Below are 14,682 nucleotides of genomic sequence, written 5' to 3'. Positions count from 1 at the left end.
ACGTCTTTTTGTTATTGCCACATACCCACTCGTTTCAACATGCGATGATACCATACATACCATACCGTTACTGTTACCACACTATTTCATGACGATTTATACTTTAATACCTTGCATATCGGAGTTTTTACTTAATGGCTTTTTGTGTTGGGTTGGATCTACTCTTTTCTTGATATATCGCCAACCAACATGGAATTGGACTCTTGGTTCGAAAGGCTTGGAGACAACTGCAGAATGGGAGAGAAATCGAGAGCGAGCCAGTTCATTCATATGAGAGACGGTTTGTGAAAGAACTTGAAGAATTGCAGGTGGAATGAGTATCGTCGATCTAGGCTCGAACATCATGGTCCTTTTTATTTTCTTCTACTTAGCATGGCGTTATGGATAGGTCATTTTATATAGGATATACTGAAATAACCCATTATCTCAAGTCTTGTTTCTTGTCAACGAACCCATCTATAAGATTGCATACTTGAACGTATTTCTACGTAATAATTCTTCAAGAAGCAGCTTTGCTCGGACATGGAATTCCGAGACTATTAATTCTCCGAACAGAAACGCCTTGTGGATCACGGAACCTACACTAGGCCTGCAAATCCGTGCCTAGCTAAGCTCGGCTCGACTAATAGACTGTAAAAAACAAATGATCTGGAAACATGCTTAGAGTAAGCATAAGCTGGTTTCTTTATTTTGTTCAATATGCTTCTAGCGGTCGGAATTCTCAACATCCCGAAAACCGTGTCGTGGTTTCAATCATCCTTGGAGCAACTTCCATCCGCCCAATGACATAGGCATTGAGACATTTTCGTATTTATAGTAGGGTTGATACTTGAATTACTTGTATCTATTCATTGACCAGCTGTCTTGTAATCATTTTACTCAATCCATCCTTACTTTCTTGACACCATATATCACATTCAGACCATATATCCATCATGGCCTTCTCACTCTACGACGCAACCATTGTTGAGGCCAAACTGGCCCTGGGCTCTCTATCACACATTCTCAAAGAAGCCCAAAAGCACCCCAACGCCGCCAAGTTCCCTGAAGCTCGTCTCTATGAAGACATGAACCCCCTGAGCTTCCAGGTCCACGCAGCTACTCGCTTCGCTGAGAAGCTTGTAGCAAGACTCTCAGGCCGTGAATCAGTCGAGTTTGAGGATGAGGTCGTCACATACGACGACATGCACTCGCGCATCGCTAAAGCACAAGAGCTGCTTGCAAAGGCTGATAAAGAGACTGTCAACCGTTGTGGAGAGGAGGTTGCGCCTACGGCGTTGCCATCTGCTGGAACGATGGATTTGACAGGCAAGGCTTTTGCTATGGGAGCGGCTGTGCCTAACATTAACTTCCACTTGTCGATGGCGTATGCTATCTTGAGAAAAGAGGGTGTTCCTCTTGGAAAGAGGGATTACATCACTGCTTTTGTTGGAGAGTATATTCTCAAGCAGTAGGTGCACTTGGGAAGCTGTCCCGGGTGAAATATATATGAGTGTGGAAGGAAATCGCCCTACTATACTCGATGTTAGATGTCCCGACTATGAGAACTTGGGAGATAGATACATCTTACAACTATAATAAAACATAACTGCAAATAAAGTGATATATGACTATGAATCCCGAATGTGCTCAAAGAAGTGTGAAAAAAACGATATCCGAACGCCCTTACTCGCTGCATTTACAAACATAATATTAAAAGTTCAAATTGGGGTTGTTAGTAGCAGGGTTGCCCTGGAACATGGAATTAAACCAAGGCTCCTCGAGAAAGATACGCATTCCATCCTCCCACATTCCCTGCGAACCTAAGCCCATACCCATGCCTTCCAAGTCCCAACCTGGGATGAAGTTGGGGAAGTCAAATATGTCGCCGTTATTGTTGTTGCCCATGCCATCAGCTGCAGACGGCAGGGATGGCATTACGGGCGCCATTGCGGCAGCCAGATCTGCTGAGAATGGCTCGTTGTAGTATGGCATGGAGCCGGTTGAGTTGGAAGCGTTATCAGAGTTATCGTGGAAGAAGGGCTGTGGAGCTTGTGGCATATTCGAGCCCCATCCTACTACCGATGGCCGGCTGGCTGAGGATTCCCGGTTGCGAGAGCCAGCACCGGTAGCGACTTCAGAGAGAAGCTGAAGGGGAGTATTGGCCGTTGAGGCGCGGTCTGACGGTTTGGATGACGGATTGTTGCCAGGAGTCGCCTGTTGCTGCTGTGAGGGTGATTGTCTGACTGAAGGTGGCGGAGGAGCCGGTTGGGATTCCTTGGCTTCAGACTTTGCTTGTTTGTAGAACCAGCTACGAAGCATAACAAGAACAACAAGGAACTTGGCGGCGGGTCGACAGCGGTCGTCTGCAGCGGTGGCACGGAACTTATCGAGAAGGCCATCAAGGTACTTGCCAACTTGCAAGTCTTCTTTGTTAATTACGCGACCAAGATCTGAACCTGTCGCCGATACTGTGAAGTAGAGCTTGATAAGCATAACGACAGCATAGGCAACGCGGACGAAGTTGAATACGGGTAGGGTTCGCACGCTGAAGACATCCATAGCAAGAAAGGTGCTGAGCATGTCCCTTATAGAGGCCAAACAAGTTGATACGGCACTGATGTATGCAGCGGACAGCTTGTCCCCGCCGACCAGACCGTTTTGTAGGTTGGCCGTTGAAAACGGCGGACGTAAACTCTCGGCACGAGACTGTAGCGCCACCTCATGCATGTATAAGTTTAGTACGCCAAAACTGATCAAAAGCGTTGCTATACAAGGTCAGTAGTAAGAACGACATTGGGAGGCTGATATTTAACTTACGTTGCAGCAGGTCCTGTGGAACTTTTTCTTTGTATTGTTTCAATTCTTGCTCAAGGCCCCTGAGAATGTATTGGGTCCTTGGATCGCTCATGTTGATATCTGTAGTCGGATCATCGAGGGAAAATTGTACGCCAACTTCTTCTGATAGATGATGTGCCCAAACAATATGGCAGAAATAAGCATCAGTCGGGGCAGCATCTGGCGATGATTGCAACAGTTGGAGACTCTCGTCCATAAAAGGAGTCCAGCGAATGAGATTGGGCCGATGCAATGCCATGGAAGTATTGGTTGCTAGGAAATAGCACGTCAGCCAAGTGCGTCGACTCTCCAGACTCGTCGAATCTGGAGGTGTCCATCGACGGTTCTGAGGCATAGGAGGTCCAGGGAGCGAGGCGCCTGGTGCAGGACGCCATGTATCGGGCATGACTAGTCCACGGCGCTGCTTGAACTTTTGACCGAGTCCAATATCGATGGCCATGACAGCTGACATGTGAACAAGCTGGTAGAACTTGAGCTCTTCAAAGTGCTCTGGCGGCCAGTACCAAATCACACCGACATTGATTGCCTGGACTAGTTCGAGACTCTTTTCACCTGAGAGTATCACCTTCTCGGCAAAGGTAAGCATCATCTCTTTTTGAAGAGTCTTTTGGAGAGCAGGCGACTCTGCGGACGCAACTGCCATGATGGCTAGAAACAATATTGGTTTAGTCTTTCGCAGCTCAGATGCTGTAAAGCCGGGCTGGAAGATGACAGCCGGAAGATGCGAGATCATATGGTCGTTGTATCGAGCAAACAGCTCGGTAGCCTTGTCCATAGTGATAATGCCACGCTCGACAATATCACCACCCTTTGCTCTAGTCAGATAAGCCGCCAGAGCCTCAGCCGGAGTTTCTTCAGCGCGTGGTTGCTCGACTGAGCCTTCGCGGCCGTCTGAGAACTTCCTCTTCTGTCCGATTGCTGGAGTATGATTCATCGTCGCAGTTGATCGAGCTGGAGATGCGCGCTCTGAGTTCTGTTCAGCTGCAGACGCCTGTGGCATGAGAGGTTGAGTCGATGCAAAGGAACCCCACGCAGGCGGATGAGTGGGCGGTCTCCAACTAGCATTATTGTGTGAAGCTCCAGGTAGGCTGGAGTCATTGGATGGCTTTGGAGTGACATTTCTGGGAGAGTCCGCAGTGCCGTGAGTTTGAGCTTGCGTATATGTCTGACCACCTACAGGTGCCGCCCTGGCCTGTAAACTTGCTGTCAAGGCATCAATCTTCTTTTCCAGCTCGGCGACTCTGCTGTCCGTCTTCTTCTGACGTTTGCGCGTTGGCATGGTCACGACGCAGTTCCTTCCGGCCTTCCGGCATCTTTTGCATGGCCCTTCATCATTAGGATCAGGTTCGCAGCGTACTTTCAATCCGCGACAAGCTTCACACGCCCGCGGTCGCTTAGGATCGTTTGCATCTCCATCATGTTCATCATGAAATTGCGACTGTTGATGCTGTGGCGTATCTCGATTTTCAGCTGATGCGCTAGGCGTGTTATCGGCGCTGTTGTGGTCATCATGCGCGTCGTGAGAATGAGAGAAGGGCATCAATGAGCCACTACCAGAAGACACATTATGACTCGGCGACGGTCTTGAGGTTTCGTCTGACCCAAAATTGGTTAGTGATGAGGCTCTATCGCCAGTTGCGCCAAGGCGAGGGTCAAGCTCCATCGGAGCTTGTTGCTTCAAGATGCCGGTCTTTTGATGATGCTATGGTGGAGGACGGCGATGTTTGTCGCCGACCCCGATACTTCCGGACGCTTATGGTGGATTAGTCAGCAAGTATCGGGGCATGACGTCCGCACCTCCGTACATATCGTCCTCGACCCAACATGATCACCAGGAAATAGAGAATTTGTGTAATTAAAGATCGATTCCGTATAAGCTAGAGTTTCTGAAATCATTATCTGCTAGCAATTTCACCATCCAGTTCTTCTGTGATGTGTCGTGACCAAAACAAACGTAAACCCATCCCCGATGTGCTTGTTCTGAGATGTCTTCTTTCCCTTAACATCTCCCTCGATGCAGAAGAAAGCTCAACGCCGAAGCCAGCCGCAACTGGCCCATATTGTCCAATAGTCCATCCCAAACACGTGAGCCTGCTATCTTGGCACCTCAATAGTCCTGAGACTTCAAGGCGCAACCTTGACAGCGCGGATCTCCACGGGATACCAAAGAAGGTCTGACCACGATTGTAGAAACTCCTCGATCGTTTTCTTTAAATCTTTCCAGGTATACTCCACGTTGTTGAAGAGTATCTTTTCTTCGTCGGTATTTCCAACATCGACAAAAGTTACGTCGCTATTGGGCAGAGGGGCGGGTTGCACCACGAAGATGAGGTTCCTCATCCTTGGAAATAGTCGGCCGTGAACTAAATCATGGAACAGTGTTTCCATCGATGAAAGATCGTGCGTCAAATTCACTGCAATATTCTCGAAATCGTGGACTGAATCGAAGCACCCGCGTATTTGTTGCCTCTAGCAACTTTGATAGGCCCTGTTCGTGTTCCAATAGATGATGTCGCGGGAAAACGACACCCAATGACCAAAGAGACGTCCATCTCGGATCCCTAGTGCGTACTTCATCTCACTGTGATATATCAGACGAGAGCGATTGCATGCTTCAGTAGAAGCCGGGGGCTTGCGAGGTATCACGGCTGGGTAGCAAATCCGTTTGCGATGACGCACGTATGGGGACCAACTGATACTGAATAAGTGCGGTTCAGAGTGCAGCCAAAAGATTCGTGGCTCTCGGAAAGACAATCTCCATATTCTTTGTTGTATCTCAACAGGAAGTTTCTTGAACCCGTGGAATGTAGTAGCAGGACAAGGCGGCGGTCGCACACCTGCTCGTGCTCCTGTGTTGTCAAGCTCAGCTCTGAGAGCAAAAACCTGACGGGCTGTTCGATTTGGTTAGCAGATGACCCTCTTCAGAGGTAGCCAGGGGAAGTGGTAAGTAGATATCCAGCAGGATGCGCAGACCGAAAGCTTAGCACTGGGCCTGCGGCGCTCCCTTCACCTTTGTAGCGGCCGACAGACTGAAGCCTTAGATCGGTGCCCCCAAAGATGGTCCCAGTTCCAAGATCAAGGCAGGTACTGACCGTCAGGTGTAGTGAAACTCATCTCCAGTTTCCCAGCTGGGAGCTGTGACTTGAGCTTCTGAAAGGCAGAGATCATAGCCTCAGAGATCAACGAGGTCTCTGGTGGTGATGACGACTCCATCTTGAGTGATGGCGATGGAGGTAGTTTTCAGAGTTCAGGGAGTAGGTGTAGGAGGAAGAGGGAAGAGAAGGGAGAGGGGGCTCAGGCTGCTAGGCATTCATTGCGCCCTGAATCTTGTAGAATAATTTCGACAATGTGATGCAGCTTGGACGTAGGGGGATGTGCTTCAAGCGAGCGAACAGTGGCTGCCAGCTGCCATGCACTGCAGTTCAGAATGAAAGATGTATTATCCGGGATGGGATTTTTGTAGCCTAGGTTCTATGCAAACAGAATTACCCTCTAAGACTTAGGTTACTATAATAAAGAAGCCTAACAGCTAGTCTAAGCTAGCATAAAGTGACCAAATAATTTCGTCTCTTATGCTTTTAGGGGCTAATTCTTCTGATACCTGGAGGGCTGCTTGATTCTAGAGATCCACGTATAATTACGCACTGGGATAGCTAAACAGATACATAATCTAATAGGTTGCGATCCATTATATCAGTCTACGGATTTAGAATACCTATGATGCACTGATTGCATAGGTAGCCTCAATATCGAATACTTTGCTTCCGCCTGACACAAACACTCGACAACCTCGCAAACCAGGCAACAAAGTGAACGAAAATGGCAAGGGAAATAATGAGATCAAGCATAAGATTACTTGGTTTTCTCAGTAAAATTTATCTACCGCACAAGCCTTTGTTGCCAAACAGTGCGGCAGTGCAGGTATCCGTTTCGAGCGCGAATCACGAAGAATCGGGCCTTCGAGTCGACGGACGGCTGGCAGCTGTTGACAGTCCTCGAGGATTCACTCTCAAAATTCCCAGTGTGACAAAGGTATCGCACAGAAATTGTTATTGTGCATAGGTGGTGCTCTCCTTGCACAGTCGTGCGCCCTTAACACGCGCTCGCCTGCCTGTAAACTGCTCACTGCCAAATCTCTGCATACCTTTATTCAAGATCTTTGGTATTTCTTTTCTTGATTTTCTTTCAGTATTCATCGTCATGGATAAAGCACCCATCGATGGGCGGTGTAAAAACAAAAACGCTGCTCTGCCGCCCATCAAACTCTTGCGCAAATCCGAGGCAGAAACGCCACCCAGCTTGCGACCGGCGTCGCCTCCTAAGAGTAATCCATGGAGTTCAACAAAGAAGACTCCGGCGGCCTCTCTCAAGGGCATGTTCCCGCCCCTGCCAAAACCTCAATCGCCATGGTCACCAGTCAAGACACCTACTGCCGAAGCATCTAGGGAGTCTTCCATATCGTTGAATGAGTCCCGCCTTGGAAACGACATCGCCCAACCTACGCCTTCGATCAGGTCAATTTCCCCTGTGTCCAATACTTCTTCCACGACTCGCCAGCTGTTTGAAGCTGCAGCGCCTCGAGCAACCGAGAAGTTAGCCAGCCTCCAAGTGCTGTTGGAAAACCGGAAGCTAACTTTTCACAGCCTTTGGAGAACCCCTTTTGGCGCTGATGTGCTGGTACGTACTGGTAACATACTCATCAAAGTGCATCGCAATATTGTGGTACCTCAATCAGGGTGGTTCCGCGACAACCTGCCACCACCAAATTTGGTAAGTGTTTACCACTTCAGACATATAATGAACGAACTGACAGTGTCAGGATGGAACCCCGGTCACGGTGGACCTACGATATGCCCCTGAAGCCGTCGCACACTGTTTGCGATATATCTACACTGGTAGTATGTCTTGCCCTTCGTCAGGGTGTCAGAAGAATTGTCCACCGAGAGCATAAGAGACGAAATAGCTTTGTTACTTTATGCTAAATTAGGTAGACGTTTAGGCTACTTTATTTCTGTACCCTAAGCTTTAGACAATTCTTCTGACACCCACCTGCCCTTGTGTCGCGCGAAGACATGAAATGACTGACAAGAGGGACAGGAATCGAGATCTGCGAGTTCGATACAACAAATCCTTGGCAGTCTTCACATATCCCACGCTGCGTCTTGGCTTACACTGCAGCTATATATCTGCGCATGGCCAGAATGGCAAACCATCTTCTCCGAGTGGTTGAAAACACTTCAATCGAGATTGCGACCATCATCCAAAGATACTACCTCCATCGAGACATAGACTGTTCCTCGTGGGTTCAGTTCTCATGGCACTACCAGACAGCATTGGAAGTTGTATTCAGAGGACAGCCTCAGAAACTAATGATGCCCATGAGGCTCGCGATGGCAAGCATTCTCGATGCCATGCTCTTTTGGCTCGCGCGGCAGCCACTCTTCGTCAGCGAGTTGAAGTCAGCCTGGTGGAAGATCTTGCAGATGAGCATGGCCGACATTGCTGAATACAAGCGTCTCTGCAGAAGTTCTGGCAGTTATAACAGTCCTTTGCCAACCGAGATGGCGCTGAGGGGGATGTTTGAAGAGACGAAGTCGGCGGAGGAGAGAATAGGGATCAAGTCAGTCGCAACACAAACCGGAGATGTCTCAGAGAGCACAGATTGCCAAGGTGATCCTCGGCACCATTTCCCTGTTCTTCACCGTACGAGGCGCGTTTCTCTATGAATTTCAGTCTATTGCTTGCTAGCGGAATCCATGGATACTGGATTTCCAAGGATCATTATGAGATCAGACGCGAATAAGGGGGGTGGTACGTTGTTAGAGGTCTGGCTATACTGAGGCTTTTGTGTAGACGTCTGCCGTAGAATCTTTACCACTTGGGACAAAAATTAGAAATTTGTTTGCTTTGCACAGATTAAGAAGTGAAGTTGAATATGATAGATCCAAGTTGGAGATCATTGGCTCATAGTCTTATAGCGGGTTGGTCCGCCGGGGGTAAGCGCTAACGTTGTGCCCCTGCTCAAGCTTACCTTTACGGCCAATAATGGAAGGAGGTACGAACGAAGGCGATCTCATCCACAAACTACAATTGACTGCCTAAATGAATCTCTTCATTAACAGGACAATGATGTCGTAAAGAACAGTAACGAATTCTAGTCTCTGTTGTGTGATTCATAATGTCTCCTTCACCTCCAGGCGATGGCCGTAGTCGCGTCCGATGGGGAGAAGTAGAAGAATATCCGGTCTGTTTACATTCACTAACAAACACTCTCTGGCACTCAACTCACGCCTTGACAGCTTCCTCGACCTGTGAGAGTTGCACCACGTCCAAGGCCCAGCTCCCGCTATGAACCAGCATCTAGGCCATATCCGCGAAGGTCCACGGATGATCATGTCGGCATGCGACGGATGGCTTACACAGAATCAGAATGGGAGATGCCTGCCACTAGACCACCACCCAGAGCATACACTGAGTCTCCGCGCCCAATTGAGAACGATAGCGACGATGAGAGGGAAGGGCCCAGGCCAGGACGATCCGGTCCTGGCATGAGAAGTAACAACAAAGTTTGTTACGTTGAAGCGAGTCCATCAATATCACCTGATCCCCAGTACAGAAGGCCTCGTTATAGTCCTACACACGACACATATCGCTTTCGCGAGACTTCCTCTTACCCCCACTCCCGTGCAGCTGACAGCGACTGGTACTCGAGACCAAGGGCAGACAGCTTCTCGAGTGACGACTTCGATCCATACGACAAATTCGATTTCTCTAGTCAGACTCAATCTATCGTCATTGAGTCGTCAAAGGGCGATGATTCTGACGCTGAAACCCCCGAGTCTGAAGAGCGTGTTACTCTTGCTAAGGATGAAAAAGGAGGCAAGACAAGCTCTCAGCTGGCTTTTGTTGATTCTTCGGTCTATACTGGTAACGCTGAGATGGGGAGCTCTCATACTGCGACCTTGAATGTGGTTCATGACTTGAACATGCAGAAACAGCCCCTATTCAGATGGCTGTAAGTCTCTTTAAATCTCGGCGTCGTTTAATGCTAATATCGGCCAGGCATGTCCCTCAGGATGTCATGAACTTTGAAGACTTCTGGGTAAATTGACGTCTAACAAAGATATGAACAATACACTGACTCATCGCCAGGTCGAGATTAGTCGCATCTCTGGGCTTACTGAACTAGAGAAAAAGGCCATCTCACGGCTTCGCGCAGACGTAAAAAAGAACTGTGTGAAAACAAGGACTAATCCCAAAGGTGCAAAAGTTGGTTACTTGGAGCCCAAATGCATTGAAGTACCCTTAAAATCACTCAAGCAGGAAGCACCAACTACAGAGATAGTCACTGGATCCGCGAGATGGATTTGTATACCCTACTTCTCACTTCAACAGTATTCAGGTCTACTCGCAGCTTCCAGTGCATCTGTATTTCCAGCTCAGACTTTGCTACAGTCTCAGTACTCAAGAAACACTGTGGCAAGGGATATGGAGCAGGCTGTCGTTCGACTAGGGAACGCAGGACGTGAAAAGTGCTTTCATGTATCCCAGTTATGGTGTGTCACAATTGACAACAGTAGGTCTTCTCTCTTTCTCTCTTCTACCTGGAGAGTCAATTACTGACGAAATTTGCCTGGACAGGCTTGATAGTGACGTGTGGCACAATGGCTCGAGAGGATCTGTTTGGTCAAAGCCTTGAGCTCAAAGAGCACCCTGCCCGTGCCATGTCAACAGAACAACAAGGGAAGATTCTAGTTGCGTATGGCGACTCAATTGTTTGGTGTTTCAATGTTGAAGAGTGCCAGACGTGGTTTGTAAGTCAGACCCAGCCCAGTCACACCTCATTCAGTGACATGTATAGCGTTGTTAGAGATGGTTTACATGATAGTGAGGACTAAATCTTCTCACGATGTCTTCAAAGCTATCCAAAGATTGTCAAAGGAGGGTTTAGGTTCCTCTAGATACAGACTGGTGCTTCGGCATGACAGTTCCGCAGTTCTTGAATCTATTCTTAACAGTATCTCTACTAACCAGGGGTTTGGCCTAGGCATTTCTGTCCAAGTTTCGGAGTTTTTGGCCTGAAATACCTGAATTCTGGCACAAAAGTCAAGCCGTCACCGCCGAGTTATGGCCCAAGGTTCTTAGGTTGGCTTCTAGCAAACGATCGACGTTGATCAAGCTTACCATGAAGCTTGGAACAGCGCCTGATCCTCCTCCGCGTGCTATTCTTCGTCCAGAACCCCATGTGTTGCCCACAACGCATGGAGGAAAGGGCAAGGTTAAGATCAATGATTTAGTCCACCTACTAGCATTACCAACAGGAGGTTCCAAGGGTGTCGATGCCCAGAACAGCGGATTCGAATTCTTAGAAGCCCAATTGAGTGCGGCTGAGTCTTTCTTGATAAGTGAGACGACTTTGTCGGAGCGCAAAGCATACAAAGCCTGTAAGGCGGGGAGTAGGTCCGAGTGCTATGCCTATCTAAGCGGGCTGTCTGGTCTAGTTGAGGAAACTGGAAGTGATACCATAAGACGGGCATATCAGGAGAAGGTTGACATATTCAATGCTGCCGACATCACTTACAGCTTCTTCATACCCCTGAATTTTGATGGTCCTATGATCGGCAAGTTCTGGGGGGCTGTTAGAACGCTCATCGAGGTCAGTTAGCTTACGATATTTGGAGAGAGATTGCTGACAATGAAAGCTTCCCTCGACTGATGGTGATTTCCTTCGCCCATCGTTTGATAACATCGCCGGAAATATTCGAACGTCACTCAGATACTTGACCCGAGATCTTTTTGCTCTCCAAAATATCCTCGCCTACTCCTCCAAAGAAGAGCGCACAGAGGTTGAACTGCCAACCGAGTTTTCCAAAGCCTGGCTTTATATCGTTATGGCTTTGGTATATAGCTCTAAAGAGGATCTCAAATGGGATAGTAGAATGAAAAGAGCGGAAACGCTCATTGATAAAGGGTCAAAGAAGCTTCTCCAAGGGCTTGGCGGGAGAAGCCTGTTGGATAAAGCTGCCGTGCTGCCGCTTGAGGTTCTTTCGCTTATCACGATGGGCTTGCTGCGGGATCAGGTTGGCAGGTCCGATGACATCTGTGACACTTACTCGCAATACCTTAACTCTCTGGTCAGTTATAGTGTCGGTTTTGTGATAAGTTACTGACATTAGCAGGAAAATGCAATTACATCGAAGCCTTCTGACAGATCATTCCAACACCGAATCGATCTAGTACAACAAGAGTTGATATCAGTAAACCGGACACTCGGCAAACAGAGATTACTCATCTCACGACTACGAAAATCTCTGACCGCCATTGACACTCACGATATTGTCATGAGTCAATTCGAACATGAGGCAGCGCTAAAAGATGCCGAGAGGCAACACAGCAGCAAACGGCACTATGCAGAGAGTGTCCCGCCACCCCCAACTTATGTCTCTCACCGAGCAGATGATGATTACTCACGAGTTGCCCCTATTAGCTATGCTCAGGAAATACCGGCGTACGACTACACGGGAGTTGATGATGACTTCCTCTTTGACATGACGTCGACTTCCAAGCTCTCGCCCACAGATGCAGGCGGTTTGCGTGGTCTTTTCTTTCTCGAGTGTACGCGGCTCATCGAGCAGCGCGAGTTTGAATTTCGACGGTTTACTGACTTTTCCAAAGATCTGGAGCGTGCTATAGCTTATAAGGTGGACTTTACACGCGATCGACAGGAGCGAGCTATTTATGCTTTCACTCTTGTCACTATCATCTTCTTGCCCATCAGTGCTGTTTCGAGCATATTCGGTATGAATACGACTGATGTAAGAGATATGCCTCACTCTCAGTGGCTATATTGGGCTGTCGCCATACCGTTGACGATCGTGGTCATTCTAATCGGGTTGTGGTTTATGGGAGAGTTAGGTAACCTATCTCGATGGTTACTCGGGCGACCGGGAAAGGGGGCATACGCTGAGCCAGTAACCATGTCCCAGCCGCTCATAACAGAAGACTGGACTTCAGTTCCTGCACAACCTTCGAATCGAATTGCAGAGTACTCGTCGCCGTATGAAATGGGGGGCATACGCAGAAGGGCGACACAAGATTATCATCCCCCAGGTCCGGGGCGGTCTTATCCGATGAGGGTTTCTAACGCTAGAGTCTATACTACGCGGAGATAGATGTATATTAGGTCCATGAATCTCTTAATACAATACCCTAATGTTCCAATACCAGGACCATAAAGAAGAGAATACCCTACTAAGAGCTGAACTAAATATTTCGTCTCTCAGGTATGCCATCAAAGTCTTGCTACCGGGGTCGATAGAAATGAGAACGGGGCTTACCCTTAGCTGGATACGATATATAACAATAGCATTGAACCGTTAACAAGAACGTTTACAAGGCTCGTACTTGACTATTCTTATATACCTATGTTAGTCCTTGAGATGTTGAATGTCGTGATTCAGCTTCCCATTGGCTGTATGACGCCAACCCCGGTATAACAATGACCCCTCCAGATCGATTTCTATTGGAGGGGCTCAACGTTTGGTCTAGAGAGGTAGGCAAGGTACAGTACAGTGCCTATTCCTGGCTGATAGGTTGTCTCTGCCACACCGTCATACCCCGTCAAACTCAACTGTCGCAAGATACCCATCATGTCGCAAAACGTCGTCTCGATAGCCTCAAAGGCCCAGTTCGACTCTCTTCTCAAGTCCTCGCGCATCGTTATCGCTGACTGTGAGTTTCCTCTCTCCCATGAAACAGTCAACAGACCGATACCCCGCCATCCCGCTTGCCCAGCTTGTCCTACCATGCGATCTACCGCTGGCCCTTTCGGATGACAGCACATGAACTCTCATGATAGACGCTAACGACTTCTCTAGTCTGGGCCGAGTGGTGCGGTCCTTGCCAGCAGATCGCTCCTGTCTACGAGAGCCTTGCTGAAGCGCTTTCGCGCCCCAACGTCGTCACCTTCGTCAAGGTCAACAGCGACAGCCAAACCGACCTCTCCCGAGAATACAGCATTTCCTCTCTGCCTACATTCCTCGTCTTCCGAGATGGAAAGCAAATCGACAAGGTCCAGGGTGCTGACCCTCAGAAGCTGAAGGGTATTGCCCAGAAGCTAGTATCTGAGGTGGAATCCCTTGGCGAGAGCTCCGGCTCCGGCTCAGGCAGCGGTGGTCCCAGCTGGAAGGGTGCCGAAATTCCTCGAGGCTACAGCGACATCACCGACCAAATAGAGCTGCGAGATCTCGAGGTTCTTAACGCCGATGAGGCTGCTGGAGGTGCCCGCGACCTTTTCGACGGCAAAAAGCCAAGCGGGCTTAGCAACGGCAAAGGAACAGCTAAGGATTACGTTCAAAGCGGTGCCGATGACCAGCTACTTGTCTTCATCCCTTTCCAGTCCATCGTCAAGCTTCACACTCTTCAGGCAAGTGTATTGGTTCTCTGTCGTCCAGCACTCTACTAACATGTATGTTACAGCTCACCTCTCTCCCTCCCAAGGACGACGAAGATGTGATGCGACCTGGCAACGTTCACCTATATATCAACCGCACCCATAACCTCGACTTTAGCGAAGCCGACGATACCGAGCCTACACAGGCCATCGAGATTGGCCCTGAGGACTGGAACGATGATGGAACAGTCAACCTGAGCCTCCGATACGTCAAGTTCCAGAAGACATCAAGTGTTGTCATTTACGTCCAGCAGGGTGAAGGCGATGGAGAGACCGTCCGTCTTGACCGAGTGCGACTCATTGGCGAGGCTGGAGCCAAGCGCGACATGGGCAAGCTCCAGAAGGTTGGAGACGAAGAATAAAGGATCAGCTGTTAGAACGGGACATTATGC

At 48.7% G+C, this 14,682-nt stretch overlaps 4 protein-coding genes across 4 annotated transcripts; 3 read left to right on the top strand and 1 right to left on the bottom strand.

Annotated features, from left to right (window-relative positions):
- Window positions 1-935: 935 nt before the first annotated feature.
- FIESC28_07100 (uncharacterized protein) lies at window positions 936-1,454 on the top strand (the record flags this gene model as incomplete). The annotated part of the gene is made up of 1 exon (XM_031161242.1): window positions 936-1,454. The coding sequence occupies one exon, from the start codon at window positions 936-938 to the stop codon at window positions 1,452-1,454; it is 519 nt and encodes a 172-aa protein (XP_031014713.1).
- Window positions 1,455-1,692: 238 nt separating this feature from the next.
- Window positions 1,693-4,117, bottom strand: FIESC28_07099 (uncharacterized protein; the record flags this gene model as incomplete). The annotated part of the gene is made up of 2 exons (XM_031161241.1): window positions 1,693-2,747; window positions 2,800-4,117. 2 exons carry the CDS (start codon window positions 4,115-4,117, stop codon window positions 1,693-1,695), a joined length of 2,373 nt encoding a protein of 790 aa, XP_031014712.1.
- Window positions 4,118-7,038: 2,921 nt separating this feature from the next.
- FIESC28_07098 (uncharacterized protein) lies at window positions 7,039-8,564 on the top strand (the record flags this gene model as incomplete). The annotated part of the gene is made up of 4 exons (XM_031161240.1): window positions 7,039-7,430; window positions 7,482-7,608; window positions 7,658-7,736; window positions 7,936-8,564. 4 exons carry the CDS (start codon window positions 7,039-7,041, stop codon window positions 8,562-8,564), a joined length of 1,227 nt encoding a protein of 408 aa, XP_031014711.1.
- Window positions 8,565-9,016: 452 nt separating this feature from the next.
- FIESC28_07097 (uncharacterized protein) lies at window positions 9,017-14,652 on the top strand (the record flags this gene model as incomplete). The annotated part of the gene is made up of 12 exons (XM_031161239.1): window positions 9,017-9,082; window positions 9,138-9,853; window positions 9,901-9,940; window positions 9,991-10,414; window positions 10,489-10,648; window positions 10,945-11,282; window positions 11,340-11,494; window positions 11,541-11,972; window positions 12,018-12,653; window positions 13,431-13,569; window positions 13,716-14,269; window positions 14,317-14,652. The coding sequence occupies 12 exons, from the start codon at window positions 9,017-9,019 to the stop codon at window positions 14,650-14,652; spliced, it is 3,996 nt and encodes a 1,331-aa protein (XP_031014710.1).
- Window positions 14,653-14,682: the final 30 nt, after the last annotated feature.

Source organism: Fusarium coffeatum, assembly GCF_003316985.1.
Source record: "Fusarium coffeatum strain FIESC_28 chromosome Unknown BRIP53273_contig_153, whole genome shotgun sequence".
Taxonomy (NCBI): domain Eukaryota; kingdom Fungi; phylum Ascomycota; class Sordariomycetes; order Hypocreales; family Nectriaceae; genus Fusarium; species Fusarium coffeatum.
This window is presented reverse-complemented; position numbering and strand designations above follow the sequence as displayed.